General features: G+C 42.4%; 1 protein-coding gene and 1 pseudogene across 1 annotated transcript in view; both read left to right on the plus strand.

Annotated features, from left to right (window-relative positions):
- Positions 1 to 1,042: 1,042 nt before the first annotated feature.
- On the plus strand, positions 1,043 to 1,965 carry LOC117349715 (annotated as a pseudogene).
- A 4,314-nt stretch (positions 1,966 to 6,279) lies between these two features.
- Positions 6,280 to 18,961, plus strand: part of LOC117349716 (olfactory receptor 6-like) — a 42,462-nt gene continuing 29,780 nt past the window's right edge. The window contains exon 1 of the mRNA XM_033923308.1: positions 6,280 to 6,416. Coding sequence (XP_033779199.1) covers positions 6,280 to 6,416 — 137 coding nt within the window. The remainder of the gene's footprint in view (positions 6,417 to 18,961) is intronic.

Below are 18,961 nucleotides of genomic sequence, written 5' to 3' on the forward strand. Positions count from 1 at the left end.
ATAAATATGTGACATAGAGTAAACTGGATTTCAGATCCATTTGTTTATTTTTGTCACCAAATGCAAGCAGTGTCTCACTTCCGGTTCACCACACAATTGTTTCCCACGTACTCACCTTTATAGGACCCCCAGGGACCCCTGAAGAAGACTTTTTGTCGAAACGCGGACCGTGTTGGGTCCTGTATCCCTAGCGGACTAGGTCCTTTAAGGCTCTTATGTGGATGATTTACTTTTATATGGAAGGAATTATTTTATGTGGATGATTTTAGTGTACCTTTGGAACTTTGATACTTTCAAATAAAGTCCATTTGGGAACATCGTCACTCCACAGAGTTTTTTTGGTTTTCTATGAAATAAATATGTGACATAGAGTAAACTGGATTTCAGATCCATTTGTTTATTGTTGTCACCAATCCTAACTAGGCCACTGCAGGGATAACTTGAACTGGTGCTGTGGAGGTCAATGTGGGTCAGTTGCCTCAGCCTTTCTTTAGCCACAGTATATATTCAATTTACACAGTTTGGATGTAAATTGGGATATTGTTCATCTTCCGGCCAAGCTCTGACCCTGAACATGTCTATTGCATAGAACCACTCACAATTTTTGGCATGATCTAATTTAATAAGAGCACATTTAACCTCTTAAATCTGTGTTCTAAATTAGACTCCATTTATGCTCAAAAATGTATTAAATAATTGCCCTCTTTTAAAAGATTTTAGCACAAATAATGACTGTTGAAAGAAACTTACCTGTACTGATTGGATGAGCCATTTGGGTCTTTGCTTTCATTTACAATGTCACTAGGTGACAAAGCACAATTAGGTGTTCCCAACTTCATTTCACATATACACCTTCTGGGGTCAATTCCCAAATGGATTCACAGCAAGAATAAATATTCAGGTCCTAATACTGATTACCAGATCTTAGATGATGTAAACTCTTCTGTTTATTGAAAGATAAGAAATTAATCCTTTAAAAATCCAAAGACTTTGATAATGAAGCTGAATAAATGATTTTTTGATGTTTGAAACTCAGAAAACAATGGAAGAGGCAAATTTGACCACAGTGACAGAATTTATCATTTTGGGGTTTCCTGAATTTCCAGAGCTGCAGGTACCTCTTTTCGTTCTGCTTTTGTTGATTTACCTGATCATCCTAATGGGGAATCTCACTATTATCGTCATTGTGTTTCTGGACTCTCACTTGCACACCCCCATGTACTTTTTCCTCAGTAATTTGTCCTTTCTTGATATCTTTTGCACCTCAGTCTCTCTTCCCAAACTGTTGGATATCCTTCTCAGAAAGACTTATCATATTTCTGTGAATGGGTGTTTTACACAAATGTATTTCTTTGTGTCTCTGGCTTGCATGGAATTTGTTCTTCTTTCAGTCATGGCTTATGATCGTTATGCTGCAGTATGCCAACCCCTGTCATATCATTTGATTATGAATCAGAAAGTTTGTTTCTCAATGAGCACGGCAAACATGGATCTGGGGCTTTTGCTACCTGCACCTTATGGTACTCCTTTTTTTCTCAGATCTCTTTTTGTGGATCCAAAGAGATTAATCATTTCTTCTGTGATTTCTCAGCATTGCTAAAGCTTTCCTGCACCAGCACCTCATCTATTCAAAGCATAGTTTATGTTTTTGGAGTACTTGTAGCATGTCCCTGCTTTATTTTAACCCTCACATCTTATGTCCACATCATCTCCACCATCCTGAGGATTCGTTCCACAGAAGGAAGACATAAAGCCTTCTCTACCTGCTCTTCTCATCTCACAGTTGTATGCCTATTTTATTTGACTTTGATATGCGTGTACATTAGACCACCATCCATGCAATCATTGCATATAAACAAAGTTATTTCCTTATTGTATAATACTTTAATTCCAATATTTAATCCTCTGATTTACAGCCTGAAAAATAAGGATGTAAAACACGCCCTTAGAAAATGTTTCTGCTGAAAGCAATTGTATGGTCAAGTGAGTCTCATATTTAAAATATCTGGCTGTCTAAATGTATATGTTCAGGGGTTGATGCCATAAGAAGCTTCCTATGTTACTCAGCAAGAAAGTATTCAAATTCTGGCAATGCATCATGTGTGTCTGTGTATGTGCACACCACAGCAACAGCTGCTACCACAGCTTTATAAAAGGATATCATAGTTATTTATTAGTTTAGAAAATTTGGATTTTAGAATATAACTACAGAGAGACAGAGGACCCTTGTGTATGATACAGCCATGAGGGGATGCATAGCTCAATGTCATCTTGGGTCATGCTAATTGTTGTTATAAAAAGTTACCATATATTCTGAAATATAAATTGATCCAAATATAAATAAAAATAGGAAAAAAATGTTGACTCAAATATAAACTGGGAATATATATTCAAGTGCCCTGCTTGACAGGCTCTGCTCTGCAGCCAGTCCCCTCCCTCTCTCTCTGCCCTGTTAGGCTCTATAATCAATAATAATAAAACCCTAAGCGCGCATGCGCTTTTCAAAGATCGTGATGGTGTGCTTCTGTGTCAGCCTCACGGCGCCTGAGCTAGCTGGAGGCACGTGACTGTGCAGAAGACACCAGCGACTCCTCCCTCCCGCTGCCGCTCCTCTTCAAAGCGGCCTGCTGAGGTTCGCCAGCCGCTGTAGCAAACCTCGCGGGCCGCTCTCTACCCTTCCCGACATGGTGTTGAAGAAGGAGTCGGGGTTGCCGCTGCCGCCACACACGCACGTCTTCCTCCAAACAGGGTAAATACAAATAGCAGCAGGAAGATCTAATAAGATCAGCATAGCCTTTCAAACAGCTCTTTTAGGCTGCAGTCCAGTTCCTCTTTACAAACAGAATCCCCAGCACCTACCTACACTCGCCGGAAGGACTGGGCCCCAGCGCTGGACATCCTGCTCTCCTGTCGGCTCCTCTCATGAGCCGCACCAGCGTTGGAGAAGGCTTCCGACACTGGCGGGGATCGAGAGGAGCCGCGGTGACATCTCAAGGGGCGGCAAGGGAAGCGCCGAAAAAAGACTCCAGCCCCTACTTTCTTCGCGGTCCCGACTCTAAACGCCGATTCAAGCAGCGTGTGCAGCACTCTACACACGCTGCTTCGGGGCTTTCTACTGCCCTGATTTGCTCTGCCGCGTCTCTGATGATGTCATCAGGGACGTGCCAGAGTAAATCAGAGCAGTAGAAGGCCTCGAAGCAGCGTGTGTAGAGTGCTGCACACGCTGCTGTAGTCGCAGGTTTGTCAGGAAAGGGGAGCAGGAGACCCCATACCCTAAATCAGATTTACCTTTGCTCCATTTCCCACCAGCTCAGCTTGATCCCAAGTAGCAGTACCAAAAGGCTACTGCTAGGGGTCAAGAAATGCTACTTTGAAGGTGGCAGTCTATGAAGTAGGAACAACTATGGATCACTCTTTAACCACCCCCCCCTCCCAAAGGGCAAGAGAGCTGCAATTGGACAGACTGAGGAAGGAAATGTTCAGATAAAGAAGAGCTGAGACTGAAGAAGGAAAGAAAATTGGAGAGACTGAGGTAGGAAATGTTCAGAGAAAGAAAAGCTGAGACTGAAGAAGGAAAAAAAATAGGAATAAATATCTACAGGGAAACACAAGATCAGGAGCATACAGAGAAAAAAATACAGCATAGAGGTTTGCAGGAATAAGGAACACATAGAGAAAGTAGAGCAGAGACACCTGCAAGAAGAGAAAAAGAGCAAAGAGACTAGAGATGAGAAAGAGAGCAGACATGCTTGCAGGAGAAAAAGCGAGGCAGTAAGGTTACAGCTGGAGAGTGCAAAGTGAGGAAGAAAGCAGAGACAGCGCTACACATGGAAATGGAGGGGGAGAGAGACAGAAAAAAAAAAGACAGACATATATTCTAGCACCTGTTAATGTAACGGTCTTAAAGACTAGTAATAATAATAACAGTTTATATACTGCAGGACTGTGAAGTTCTATGCGGTTTACACTGATTAAAAATGTTACAGATTGAGTAGAACTAACAGAGTTAAAGTCTAGAGATTAGTTATTTTGGGAAAGATTGTGCAAATCAGCTACTTAAGTACTTTAGGAACAGATATGTTTTTAGGTGTACTCAACCCCCCTTCCTTTTCTGCCCTGACCTGCCAGGCTCTGCACCCAGTCCCCCTCCCATTGTAGGCACTGCACTCTTCCTTCCCTACCAGGTTCTGCACTCAGCCCTTTCCCTTCTTCCTTCTCTGCCCTGATGCCTTGCAGGCCTTCCCCAAGCCTACCTTAAGCCCAAGTGGTCGAGCAGTGGGCTGGGACAGGAAAACTCCCTCTTACCTCCTTTCTTAGCCAACTATAACACATCTCACCTCCTTCCCACCTCCCAGACTTATTTAAAAAAAAATCCTAACTTTAAAGTCCTAGTGGTCTAGTGGTGAAATGGAGCATTTGCAATTTTCCTATGTTCCTGCTCCATTTAGAGTCTATCTATTTAGATGTTCTAATATATTTCTAATATATTCTAATACTAGTGTTTAAGCCCGTTACAATAACGGGTGCTAGAGTAGATGTCTGTATGTCTGTTTTTTGGTTTTTTTTTTAATTTGTCTCTCTCTCTCCCTGGACGCTGTCTGTCTGTCATTCTTTGTGTCTGTGTCTCTCCCTGGTCCCCTGTCTGTGCGTCTTTCTTTCTGTCTGTCTCCCTGGCCCCCCTGCTTGCCAAAGCAGCCCCCTTTCTCTCTCTCCTGGTTGTGCCATGCCTGCCTGCTCTGTGGCCCCCTTCTATTCCTCCCCCCATGATTGGTGTCTGCCCCCAGCACAACCATCCCCCCAAAGCAGCCCCCTTTCCCTCTACCCCTGTTGTGCAATGCCTGCCTGCTTTGTGGCCCCCCTTCTTTTCCTCCCCCCGATTGCTGTCTGCCCCAGCACATCCCTCCCCCAAAAGCAGCCCCCTTTCGCTCTCCCTCTGGCCCCCTTTGTGCCATGCCTGCCTGCTCCGTGGCCCCCTTCTGTTTCCCCCACCCCCATGATTTCCATCTGCACTCAGCACAACCCTCCCACCAAAACAGCCCCCTTTCCTGCCTGCTCCATAGCCCTTCTTTTTTGGCTTCCCCTCCCGTTCTTCCCCTCCCTCCATCCATCCATGGTTCCTGCCGCCGCTGCCGCTCCTGTTCCTGTTCAAAGCAGCCTGCTTAGGTTATCGGCCAGCTGTAGCGAACCTCACAGGCCGCTCTCGTGACGCGATCGCGTCAGAGGGAACGTGCTCCATGTGGAGAGCGGCCTGCGAGGTTCGCTACAGCTGGCCGCGAACCTCAGCAGGCTGCTTCAAATAAGAGTGGCAGCAGTTGGTGCGGGAGGGGGGAGTCGTCGACGTGTTCCCTACCCGACACTTAACTGCCGCACCGCCTTCATCCTCCGCTGAAGCCGCCGGCCACGTCAGGTCTCCGCCTGGCCCCGTTTGCTGTTCTGAGCTCGGGGGCAGTTGTAGTCACGCATGCGCACTTCTTCAGGCCACGGACATACTGAACACTGTGGTATGCAGACTATGCCTGCTAGGAATGTCCCAAGAGCAGTGCACAAGTCAGGTTTAGGCTCCACACAATTACCTACTTTTAAAACCCAATTTCAGTCAGTGAATGAGTTTCCTGCTGTGTCCTGTAGAGGGAGTAGGAGGGAAGAACTGCAGGATTCATCACTGACGCTGAAACCGTGGATTGAAGACAAAGTTTTATTTTATTTTTCTTTCCAGCTTATGATTTATCTTTAATCTTATCTATTGTTTTGCCTTTTGTCTTTGTTTTGTTCTATTTCTATCATTTAAATTTCTCCAGAATTCTACTGTTCAACGGCTCCCCCTTCTGCTTCTATTCCTTTCTCTCCTCTCTTCTACCTTCCAAAGTATTTAGATCAATGCTGTCTTGTTAAAATGTTTATTTTATTTTTATTTTTCCTCTAACTCTACTTTTCACTTCTCTATTACCCTCCAGGTACTTTAGTTAGATTGTGAGCCTTCGGGACAGTAAGGGAATTTTTCAAGTACCTTTCTTATTTCTAATCTTAATGTATATTTTCTGTAAACCGCTTAGAACCTAACGGATGTAGCGGTATATAAGAAATAAATTACATTACATTACATTCCCATCCCCCACGGAAGCCTAGAGTGATTAACAGGAAATCACTTCCTCCTGAGGATTTAGGGCGGGGTTTCAGACTCCTTAACCTGAAATCCCAGTTCCTTGAGAGTCAGAAGCAGCAGACACTTGGAGAGGACAGGTTCCAGCGCTCAGGGCTGTCAGCCAAACTCCAGAAGCTATGGAGCTAACAGAAGCTGGTGAGGACATGTCTCTTAATCTACTGCAGGAGCCTCAGGATATGGAACTGGAAGCCAATGCGGAGTCAATTATTGAATTGCCTAGTGAAGATATGGAGATATGCTGTGTGAGAGGCAAGTGAATGACTATTGAATGTTTTTTTTTGAAAGTCTGTTTTGTTAATGGCTTGCCTGTGCTGTCTATTCTAAGTCAGCTGAAGAACAAAAAAAATTATCTTTTGAACTTGGTAAAGGACTGAATTGTTGGAACTTGTTTTCCTTTTTTGGGAGAAGTGAACTGTTCCCAGTCCCAGACAGAGGGGTTAGCCCCGTGTTCATAGTGGTGGGATAGAGGGCCAATTTTCCATGGCAGATTAACACCACACGGAGCACTCTGTCTGGCCAGCACTCTGATGCTGAAGAAGCCAGTGTAATTACACTGACTTATTTGGAATTGATACAACTCTGAAGCTTGTGTATTTTGAGTTTTTCTTTTCTTTTGGATACATGCTGATGGACTATGAGTTTGTGAACTTTGGCAACTTAGTTAGTTTTGCCTTATGGACATTGAGTCTGAGTTATGAACAGAATCATCCTGACAAAAGCTTGATATTTATTTTTACTTTAAGAATTAAAGCTCAAGTTTATTTTGAAAAGAACTTACCTGGTGTGGTGGTGTCCTTATCTAAACGCTATATTATTTTCCTTGTGCTGCCCGCAACGGCACACAAGAGGTTTTTCTTGTACCGGTGGCCCAAGACACCTTGCCCTGAGGCTGCCGGTTACAACACGCAAATAGAAGTGTGCATGCGTGGCTTAGGGTTTTATATATTAAGATGTTCTAATATATATAGTCTAGATATTTAGATGTTTAGATCCTATGCTCCTGCTCCATTTAGAGCTATTTGCAATAGCTGCTACAAATACTTGCAGCAACCTTGTGAGCTCCCACAGTCTTGTGAAATTGCCATTAGAACTCATGGCAGCCATTTCAGATAATGGCTCTTCATGGGGTAGAAATGTAGGAAGATTGTTCTTGCCCTGGTTTACCACTGGACCACCAGGGCTTTAAAGGTAGGGTTTTTAAAAGTTTTGGAGGAGGGATGTGTTCGAGTTAATCAGTACAGGAGGCAGGAGGAATAGTTCCTGTCCCAACCTACCATTGGATCACTAGGGCTTACATCAGGCCCAGGGAAGCCTACAACAGTCCCAGGAGGGGGGTGGATGGGCACTGACCAGAATATAAACCGAGAGTCCCATTTTTGCTCCAAATTTTTCCACCTCTGATAATATTTCTCTGTTTCAAATTTTTGGTTTCAAATTTTTGGTCTAATATTTCAAATTTTTGGTCCAGTTTAGAAATTGTAGACCTAAATTAGGTGCTGAAAAGATCCACTCTAAACTAGCATTCTACAAAAGGTACTCACCCTTTGAAGAATACTACTTAGTACAGACTAAAGGGTGATGGATTTAGGCTTGCTAAAACTAGAGAATGACACGGTGACAAAATTCATCACCGTTCCCGTCCCCGTGGATAACCGCGGGAAACCATCTTCATGTCATTCTTTAAGGAGAGAGGGAAGAATCAGAGTATAATTGGGCACAACCACTGACCCGCAAGCTTTGCTTTGAAGAATGCGGTGTAGAAGGACTGAGGTTGAGATAGACACTACAGAATGACAGTCTCTGGTATCCAGAGCAGATATTGTGATGTCATAATGCCTCATTCCACCAGTGCCTAAGAGCCAATCACATCAGTGATGTCACAATGGCTTCATTATCCTTGGCTCCCATAAGAATCAGAGTATGAATGGCCACAACCACTGACCCTCAAGCTTTGCTTTGAAGAATGCTGGTGTGTAGAAGGACTGAGGTTGAAATAGACACTAGAAAATGACATGGGATTATTTCCCGTGGTTATCCGCGGGACGGGGACGGTGATGAATTTTGTCACCTTGTCATTCTCTAGCTGAAACCTGTTCTAATTGCCTCTACCAAGCTTAGGCTCAGGTGTGTCATTATTCTGTAACATTCTGCTTAACTTCTGGGAACACCTGCAATTTGTCCATACGCCTCCCATAGCTACACATCTTTTGAGCTGTGCTATAACATTTGGCACAGATTTTATAGGATAGCAACTTGGCTAGATGCTCCCACAAATCAAAATTGTTGCTGATTAACTCGTTATTATCGGAATGAATATCTGCTCTGGATGCCCAAATACAAGCTAAGTGCATGTGAGTAAACATTAAATTAATGTCACACATTTTTGCCAACACTAATGCATTGCCTGAATTTAAAACTCTAGGCTGTGCTATATATCTGATCTGTTATGCGTGGTAAAATCTTGAATTATAGCATGTTAAACTCAGACCTTACTGCATTTTAATGAAAGGGCCTCTAATTTTACTGATCTCTTCTGGACATCTCTGTCTTTTAGAAATCTATCTGACTATCTATTGTCAACTGATTATTTAAATCACCTGTTCCAGTAAACCTCAATTTTCAGTATGCTCTTAACCGGTTAGTGTCACTGAAAATATGCATTGAATGCCAATCTATAGACCATTCTGGTGACATTATTGAGGGCATTCTGGTGACAATATTGCCAATATTCAGTACTTAACCTTCCAGGCTGATCACATAAAAATCAGCCCTATCTCTTTGCAGTAACCCATAGCCAGTTAAGTGTTGAATATTGGACTTAAGCATCTATGTGTTAGTTGGCTCCACAAATCCAAAAATTCAATGGTGCTGTCCAGACATGGTTCAGCATTGAACTTCTGGGTTTAACTCAATTCACCAGTGGCTTCTGAACATCAGGCCTCAAATCACCATTGGACATCAGAAGTGCAATGTAGAAGCAGACCAGAAATTAGTTAGGAAGGAAAACACTGGAATAATGATAGGGCAAAATTAGAATGGAATATAAAAAGTCATAAGAATGAAGCTAAAGATTTGGACAAACCCATTGTAGCCTTGCTAATAAGCAATTTAGTTAGAGTTTATGATTATACCACTGATATTGGGCAGCAGATTTAGGCAAATTACAATCTACTATAATAATTCCCTTAGCGCGCATGCACACTTCTAACATGGTGGCTCCGTGCATTCGTAGCTTCGTGGCAGTCAGGAGTGCGCATGCGCGCTTACAACGGCCACACACACTACTACAATGAGTGAAATGCCCTGGCAACTGAACACAAAGTGAATCGCGGCCCCACAAAGTATTCCAACGAACCCATCCGACCCTCCCACCCCGGTCTGACCCTCCCATCTGACCCTCCCTTCCCGTGGTCTGGCCGGCTCCCATAGTCCCTTGCCGCACTCCCCCCTTCCCTTCCCGTGGTCCCGACAAACCTCCCGGATCCAGCAGCGTCTGAGGCACAGTAAACACGCTGCTTTGCGTCCTTCTACTGGCCTGATTTCCTCTGCCACATCCCTGATGACATCATCAGGGATGCGGCAGAGGAAATTAGGGCAGTAGAAGGCCGTGAAGCAGTGTGTTTACTGTGCCTCGGATGCTGCTGGAGCCGGGAGGTTTGTCAGCCGTCTAGCAGTGGGAGGATCGGCTGGGTGGGTCAACGGGGGTTTCAGGTGTGCCGGGTAGGGTCGGTGCTGCAAGGGGGGGGGGGTTAAATGTAAAAATTTGCTCAGGGGGATGGGAAGGAGGGAGGCAGGCTGGCATCGGGGGGTGGGGGTGGGACAAAGTCTGGAAGGTAGTGATGGGGACATAGGAAGGAGGCACGGGGCACTAAGCAGGACAGAGGCACTGAGGGCACTAAGGACACGGGAAGGAGGCACTGGAGGTACTAAGGACACAGTACGGAGGCACTGGGGGCACTAAGGACATGGGAAGGAGGCACTGGGGCACTAAGGACATAGATGCACTGAGGGCACTAATCAGGACAGATGCACTGGGGGCACTAAGGACAAGGGAAGGAGGCACTGGGGGCACTAAGTACACAGTGTGCAGGCACTGGGGCACTAAGGACACAGTACGGAGGCACTGGGGCACTAAGGACATGGGAAGGAGGTACTGGGGGCACTAAGGACATAGGAAGGAGCACTAAGGACATAGGAAGGAGGCACTGAGGATACTAAGGACATAGGGAGAGACAGACAGAAAAAAATGACAGACAGACAGGCAGCGTCCAAGGAGAGAGAGAGACAAAGAAAAAAAAAACCCAGACAGATAGACATCTATTCTAGCACCCGTTAATGTAACGGGCTTAAACACTAGTTCTAAATAAAAGAACATAGAACATAGGAAGAAGGAACACTGATACTTAGAGGAAAATAGACACCAATCATTCCAAAATGATAGTAAACCTATCAATCAAATCTATCTTACCTATTTAAAAAGAAAACTGAAGTAATAGCAACTGATTATTCATGTCAGCTGGCATTAAAACAGGATCTTAATTAAATAAATTAAAGAAGTAATAGAAAGGGCCACACAGTCTTATTCTGGGTGGCCAATAACATTGGGCAAGACGAAGCCCAAGAAAAAGAAAAAGGGGTTGGGGTGAGGGGGATAGGGAGGGAGTGAAGAAGTTAGGATAGTGACAGAGTGGACAGATGTTCATTGGTGAATTAGGGGAAAAGGGGGATTGGTGGAATGGGAAGGGGATGAGAGTTAGAGGCAGATTGGAGCTGACAAGAATTGGCGAGAGAAGAATTGTTAGGCTGAGGTAGAAGGGGAGAGAAGTTGGGAGGGATTGCCATTCCCCTCCCTCCCTTCCACCCCATTTGGATTGGGGTAGAGTGTTGGTTTGCATTAGGTGGGTGGGTAGGAGATTGTTGGGTTGGGGTTAGGGGTGGGTATGGGAGTGCCTAACAGAGGTGGAATTGAAATTTAAGATACATAGGGCTCCTTTTACAAAGGTACGCTAAACGTTTTAGCACACGCACCGGATTAGTATGCGCTATAGCGTGCGCTAACTGAAAATCTACCACCTGCTCAAAAAGAGGCGGTAGCGGCTAGCACACACGGCAATTTAGTGCACGCTATTCCGCGCGTTAAGGCCCTAACGTGCCTTCATAAAAGGAGCCCATAATATATGAGTTTGAAATATGTGCTTGTGGGTGACACTGCCATGGGTTTTGGTGGCTTGATGACACCGGAAGTCACCGGAAGTCATAACAGAACGTTTTGTGGGGTAATGGAGCTAGTTTTGATACTGAATGACTCCCAATGATCTGCCAAAAGATTTGAAAATTGTTGGAATTTGTGGTATTTATAAGAATGTTATGAAAGTAATGTTACGACAATGTTGAATAAAGATACGGCCAGTGTTTTGCCCAATCAGAAATTGTAATGTTATTATTTGAAATGGGTAAGAAAGACATGTAAGAGAATGGCTGACGTACGAGTCACGGTGTTAACGCTAATGTCAGCAAATGTATCTTGAGTAACATTTCATTTTTTTGTCTAATAGTTGAATTTCCTACAAAAGATAACTGGGAAAACAATTTTCCATAGGAATAACCTGAGTGGATTTAAAGCTCTGCAGACCTTGTACCCAGAAGGCTTTACTGAAGAACCAGACAAGATCCTGAGCATTTTCTTGCTTTTACTGCATTTTTTGTGAAGAAAATATCTGTTCATCTGTTACAATACATTGATCAAATCAGTTTCATGCAGGGCAGTTCTATAAAATACACACTGATTATGCATACATTTCATTTGAATAATAGCATATGTTCCTAATGTGTGCTCACACAAATGATTATATCAAGAATTCGTCTAAACGCTATGACCTAGATTCAATAAACAGCACCTAAAAAATAGGCATAGAGTAGAGTTGTTTATAGAATCACGCCTAGAGGCACCTAAATTGGACTTAGGCACTAGTAGGAGTTAAAATCGTAAGTACTCCCTATTTATGCCAGGGTTTCCTTGACCAAAATACTAACAACTAAGTCCATTTTAGACACAAACATGGAAAATACACCCACGTCCATCCACAAGTCACCCCTTAATCATACCCACTTTCTGGTAGGTGCCTTGGGCTAGGCGCCTACCCAAAATGACTACTGATTTAGGTGCCGAAGCAATTTATTTTAATTTAAGACATTTATTGAACCAAACAAGCTTGTTATCAGTGAAGAATATGCTAATTAAATAATTAAGACCCTCTTTTACTAAACTGGGGTTGAGGTTTCTAGTATTTTTTTGGTATTTAGTATTTATATACCACTTATAGTCTAAGTGGTTTTTCCCTATCTGTCCTGGTGGGCTCACAATCTATCTACCACAGCCTGGAGCGTTAAATGCTCTGATGCTCCGATGCTCATGGAATTCCTATGAGTGTTAACACAGAGTGAGAGCATTTAGTATTCTAGTCCATGATAGAAACCTCTCTTGTGGCTTAGTAAATAGGGGGAGGGGAAGTAATCCTATACAGTATGTGTTATCTTATGTGGAGCGGCATAATAAAAAAAAAAGTCTAAGTCCCCTTTTGGCCTAAGTCAGTAGACGCTGAAGTTGGCAAAAGGGAAATGTCCATTCTCAAAAAAAAAAAGTCCAAATTGAGGTTTTTTTTGAGAATAGCCTACCTGCACATTTAGCAATCTACTGGCCCAGACTACCACTACATCTGTCCCTACACCACATTCCCGACCCAAAAATCGCCCAAGTCTCAAATGCCCAAACCCAGACCTTTCAGGCGAAGGAGGGGCCAGTCCGCCTAAAATCAGGATTCTGTAACCGGCATCTGTCAAAAAACAATTCAATTTTAAGGGGATGCAGTGAAGTACGTGAATCCTAGTATGAAATTGTTATGAGCACTTTGCACTTTACACTTCAATTATTAGTGATTTTGATATTGTGGATTCTTGGGAGTTTATTCATTACATTCACAAACTTGTTTATTTTTCCATTTTTCAATTTTCATTGTTCTATTTTTTACTTTTTATTTTATTTTTCTTTTTTTCCCCTGGTGTGATTGTTTGATCTTGATTTACATAAGATTTGAATGGGATTGTTTGTACTTATGATGTATGCATAAATGATGTATGGGGCAGTTCTCATTTAGACTTATGTCTGATGCTCGTCACTAACTGGTAAAGTGCATAACTGAAAAGGGGGTTTGGTTAGGGGGGGGGTGTATGAACCATTGCAAAAATTTGCAAGCAGAATTACTGAATTTGGTCCAACCATGCCTAGCTTATGTGCAGGCATTTGTAATTGGTTTTAGCAAGCATAAGTCCAGCACTCAAAAGTTAGACACACAATCCACAGCTAAGTGCTAATGAAATCTGGAACGCTCTTCCAGAGGCTGTTATAGGGGAAAGCACCCTCCAGGGATTCAAGAAAAGGTTAGATTAGTTCCTGATGAACCAGAACGTACGCAGGCAAGGCTAGACTCAAATAGGACATTGGTCTTTGACCAAAGGGCCACCGCGCGAGCGGACTGTGGGGAATGATGAACCACTGGACTGACCCAGCAGCCGCAATTCTTATGGTCTTAAGTACTTTTTATGGAATAGCACTTTTGGCCATTCTTGTCATGGACATCTTCCTGGAGATCTTAAAAGTTGGTTGTTTTATTTCAACATATTTGTATAGACTGAGGTGGAGAGATATCAATATAGCCTACTGTTAAAGACAGATTATTTTACTGCGAGTCATGCTACGAATGTTTAGCACAAGGTCTCATTGCATAAAAAGGGACCCTGTTATAAAATGCAAATGCAAGCAGTGTCTCACTTCCGGTTCACCACACAATTGTTTCCCATGTACACACCTTTATAGGACCCCCCAGGGACCCCTGAAGAAGACTTTTTGTCGAAACACGGACCGTGTTGGGTCCTGTATCCCTAGCGGCCTAGGTCCTTTAAGGCTCTTATATGGATGATTTACTTTTATGTGGATGGAATTATTTTATGTGGATGATTTACTTTTATGTGGATGATTTTAGTGTACCTTTGGAACTTTGATACTTTCAAATAAAGTCCATTTGGGAACATCGTCACTCCACAGAGTTTTTTTTGGTTTTCTCTGGATTTTCTTCTTTGTGGATATTTTGGGGTCAATTCATTTTGTTTTTTGCTACTTAGGATTTTAAAGTGTTTGAGGCTTGTGCAGATGAGGACGGAGCTTAGGCATTGGTGGAATCAGGCATTGTGACATCATAGTCTGAGCTCTAGAATGTTGATACTTAGGGTTTTAAAGGTTTTGAGGCTTGTGCAGATGAGGACGGAGCTTAGGCATTGGTGGAATCAGGCATTATAACATCACAGTCTGAGCTCTAGAATGTTGCAAACACAAGCAGTGTCTCACTTCCGGCTCACCACACAATTGTTTCCAACGTACTCAACTTTATAGGACCCCCAGGGACCCCTGAAGAAGACTTTTTGTCGAAACGCGGACCGTGTTGGGTCCTGTATCCCTAGCGGACCAGGTCCTTTAAGGCTCTTATGTGGATGATTTATTTTTATATGGATGGAATTATTTTATGTGGATGATTTTAGTGTACCTTTGGAACTTTGATACTTTCAAATAAAGTCCATTTGGGAATATCGTCACTCCACAGAGTTTTTTTTTTGGTTTTCTCTGGATTTTCTTCTTTGTGGATATTTTGGGGTCAATTCCTTTTGTTTTTTCCCTGTTATAAAATGGCATGACTTGTGCAAAACATTCAAGTCTAACCCACCCATAACATGCCTCTTACAAGTACCTTTTAGACTTAAATGTTTAGGAGTCTGAACGATCTGCAAGATGTCCAAATTTCTAGTTTCAAAAACTGGCGCTTGCACGTTTTGGTGAGAAAAACATCCAAATACCAACTTAGGGCCAAAAAGGACATGGCCCTAATAATCATTGTCAAGATCAAAAAGTAGTAGAAGAATTATCAACAATTCTTATTGTATGGAATGTAGAGATCAGAAAGAGTAACCACTAAAAATATGATAAATGATCATATTTTTTAGTGCCTAATAATCATCTAATATAATAAAATGGTAAGCCGCGCATGCGCACTTCCTAAGTGTGTGCCGGTTTTCCTTGAGCTGTAGCGACACATAGGAAGTGCGCATGTGCGGCTTACGATTCTTTGAAAGACGCGGCGGTGGCTACTCTCACGATCCCCACCTGCGTCGGACTTCCGACGCAGGCGGGGATCATGAGAGGAGTCACCGCCGCGCCTTTCAACTAAAAAACAAACAAACAACAAGGCGGATGTCGGCCCGATGGCTGAAGTTCACCGCTGAGTCCGGTGAGGAGTGCTTCCCTCAACAGGAACCGTCGGGTCTAATTCAAATGCTCCCGGCAGGTTGGGAGGGGGCGGAGCAGGCTCGCACGCCTGGCGGGGACCGGACAGGAACTAGACTCCCTGCAGGAGCCAGCCTGATGGCTGGAGATCACCGGACTGGACAGGGGGAGCAGGTAAGGGGGTGCTCCAGTACAGGAGGAGCAGGGAAGAGGTGATTCTGGACAGGGGGGAGGTAACAGGAAGGGAGGCCTACTGCTGGATAGGGGAAGCAGGGAAGAGGTGCTGCTAGACAGGGGGGGAGGTAAAAGGAAGGGAGAAGGGCTCCTGCAAAGGAGAAGAGCTACTGTTGGATATGGGGAGCTGGAAATGGGGTGATGCGGAACAGGAGGAGATAAAAGGAGAAGGGCTACTGCTATATAGGGGGAGCAGGGAATGGGTGGGAGTGCTGCTGGACAGGGAGGAGGTAAAAGTAAGGGAGAAGGGCTGCTAGCTCCCGTTAATGTAACGGGCTAAACAACTAGTTGTAACATAAATTGTAAGCATAGTACCAAAGAATATGGATGGTACTACCAAGACCAGATAAGAAAGATGGAGAAGGGGAGTTAGTGCTGAATTCCTAACGAAAATTTCCATCCACTTGTTGCCTGAAGTACATGAATCTCAGCTGTACAGACTGAATGAGCCATTTGGGTCTTTGTCTTCGTTTACAATGTCACTAGCTAACAAAGCACAAAGAGCACAATTAAGTGTTTCTTCCTTCATTTTGCATATTCAACTATAGGATCAATTCCCAAATGGACATACAGCGAGAATAAATATTCAGATGGGTTAACAGATGTCAGATGATACAAACTCTCCTGTTTATTGAAACATAAGAAATTAAGCACATTCGTAGTAATGATACATTTTAGAACTTGATGACTTTCCAATAAAGCTCTTCACTCAAGAAACTGAACGAATAACTCATTGGTGTTTTTAACTCAGAATCCAATGGAAGGGGCAAATTTGACCACAGTGACAGAATTTATCATTTTAGGGTTTCCTGAATTTCCACAGTTGCAGGTTCCTCTTTTCTTTCTGCTTTTATTCATTTACCTGATTATCCTAACGGGGAATCTCACTATTATTGTGATTGTATGCCTGGACTCTCATTTGCACACCCCCATGTACTTTTTCCTCAGTAACTTGTCCTTTCTTGATATCTCTTGCACCTCAGTCTCTGTTCCCAAGCTGCTGGATATCATTCTAAGAAAGACTCATCATATTTCGATGAATGGGTGTTTAATACAAATGTATTTCTTTTGCTCTCTAACCTCCACAGAAGTTATAATTCTTGCAGTCATGGCCTATGACCGCTATGCTGCAGTGTGTCAACCTCTGTCATACCATTTGATTATGAATCAGAAAGTTTGTATCCTCATGAGCACAGGAACATGGATCTTAGGGTTTCTGATAATTTTATCTTATTTTATTTTTGTACTTCAGTTCTCTTTTTGTGGCTCCAATGAGATTAATCATTTCTTCTGTGATTTCTCAGCATTGCTAAAGCTTTCTTGCACCAGCACCTCATCGATTCAATGTGCTATTTATATTGGGGGGGCACTTATTGGAGCTTCCTGCTTTATCTCAACGCTCACATCTTATGTGTACATCATCTCCAACATCCTAAAGATCCGTTCCACAGAGGGGAGACGTAAAGCTTTCTCTACCTGCTCTTCCCACCTCATGGTTGTATGTCTCTTCTATTTGACTTTGATATGTGTGTACATAAGACCACCATCCATGCAATTAATGGATATAAACAAAGTTATTTCTATAATGTATAATACTTTAATTCCAATGTTTAATCCTCTAATTTATAGCCTGAAAAACAAGGATGTAAAAAATGCCCTTAAAAAATGCTTATGCTGAAAGCAATTAAATGTATCAGGTAAATATGTGTTTCTTATTTGAAAGACCTAGCTATCTAAATGTAAAAGTTGTGGAGTTGATTCCATGAGAAGCTTCTTATATTAGACAGCAAGAAAGTATTGAAATGCTAGTATGCAGTCATGTGTGTGTGTTCATAGATACTCTCATACTTATTCATTAGGATTTATGTGCCACTTTCTGGAAAAAAAACCAATTCACCCAAGGCAGTGTACAGCAGCTGTACTGTAAGTTGAACATAACAAGTAACAGCAGTAAAAGACTGAAATAACAGCATATATTATGGCCTAGTATGCTACTTAATTTATCAATATAATACATAATAAAACATCTTACAAGATAGCATAAGGTGTAAGGAAACAGAGAAACATTTATTTATCTATTATTTATTTAAAAATGTATACCCCTCACTATAAAACCTAGGTGGTTTCCAATCAACATACATATCAATGGCAGGTAAAGGCCAAATTGGCCCATCCTGTCTGCCCATCCACAACATCCACTTTCTTCTCCTCTCCCTAAGAGATCCCACATACCTATGATAAGATAGGAAATAAGGGACTAATTGCATGTGAAGTTAGAAGGGTGCATGAATATAACTTAGGTATGTGTAAGATAGAAGTAACGAAATAAGTCAATACAGTATGTACAGCTTATGTTACAAGTTTATCAAGTTTCAAGTTTATTGACTTTTTAATATACCGACCATCACATAGTATCTGGCCGGTTTACAATAAGATTTATAAAAATTTTAAATATAAAATGTAGTGAGTGAACATTAAAACATAATTTGACTAACATGAACGTGTGGATAGGAGGGAAAGGGAGGGGGAAAGTTACATATTGTAGAGAAGAAAGGGAGAAGTAGGGATGGGAAAAAACATATTGGGTAGGATCGCTTTTTTAAAGCGGTTGGATGCATGAATTGGAATCGGAAGAGTTTATGAATAAAGTAAATGAGGAGAAGAGGGAAGAAAAAGAAAAAAAAAAAGAAAATAAAATAAAACTAAGAAAAGGAAAATGCATCTTGAAATAGAAATGTCTTCAAATTGATCTTGAATTTGTCTAGATGTTGTTCTTCTCTAAGTTGTTGAGGTAAAGCATTCCATAATGTAGGGACAACAACTGTAAAATTTATTTTTCGAGTATTATAGAATTCTTTGATAGAAGGGATACGTAATAGTTTTTGGTCAGTAGACCTCAGAATTCGTGGAGAGCTATGGGGGATGAGAAGTTTATGAAGAAATAGAGGCTGGTTTGTAAGATTTATTTTGAAAATAAGCAGGATGACTTTATAGGTTATGCGGTGTTACTACTTGTGTTTGTGCGTGTATGACTATCAAGTTAGTTATTTCTTCAATTAAAGGCCTGGGTGGGAGACCTAAAAGTGGATCCAAAATGGCGTCTTGCTGAGAGGCTGGAGAGGTCAGTTTTTCGGGAGCTCTGAGGTAATGAGTGTGTTGGGTCTCTTGCTAGAGAAAATAGGCAAAAGAAAAGGAACAGCAAAAGCCCAAGTACCGCCGATGAAGTAAACTAC

This window comes from Geotrypetes seraphini, chromosome 16 (assembly GCF_902459505.1).
Source record: "Geotrypetes seraphini chromosome 16, aGeoSer1.1, whole genome shotgun sequence".
NCBI lineage: Eukaryota > Metazoa > Chordata > Amphibia > Gymnophiona > Dermophiidae > Geotrypetes > Geotrypetes seraphini.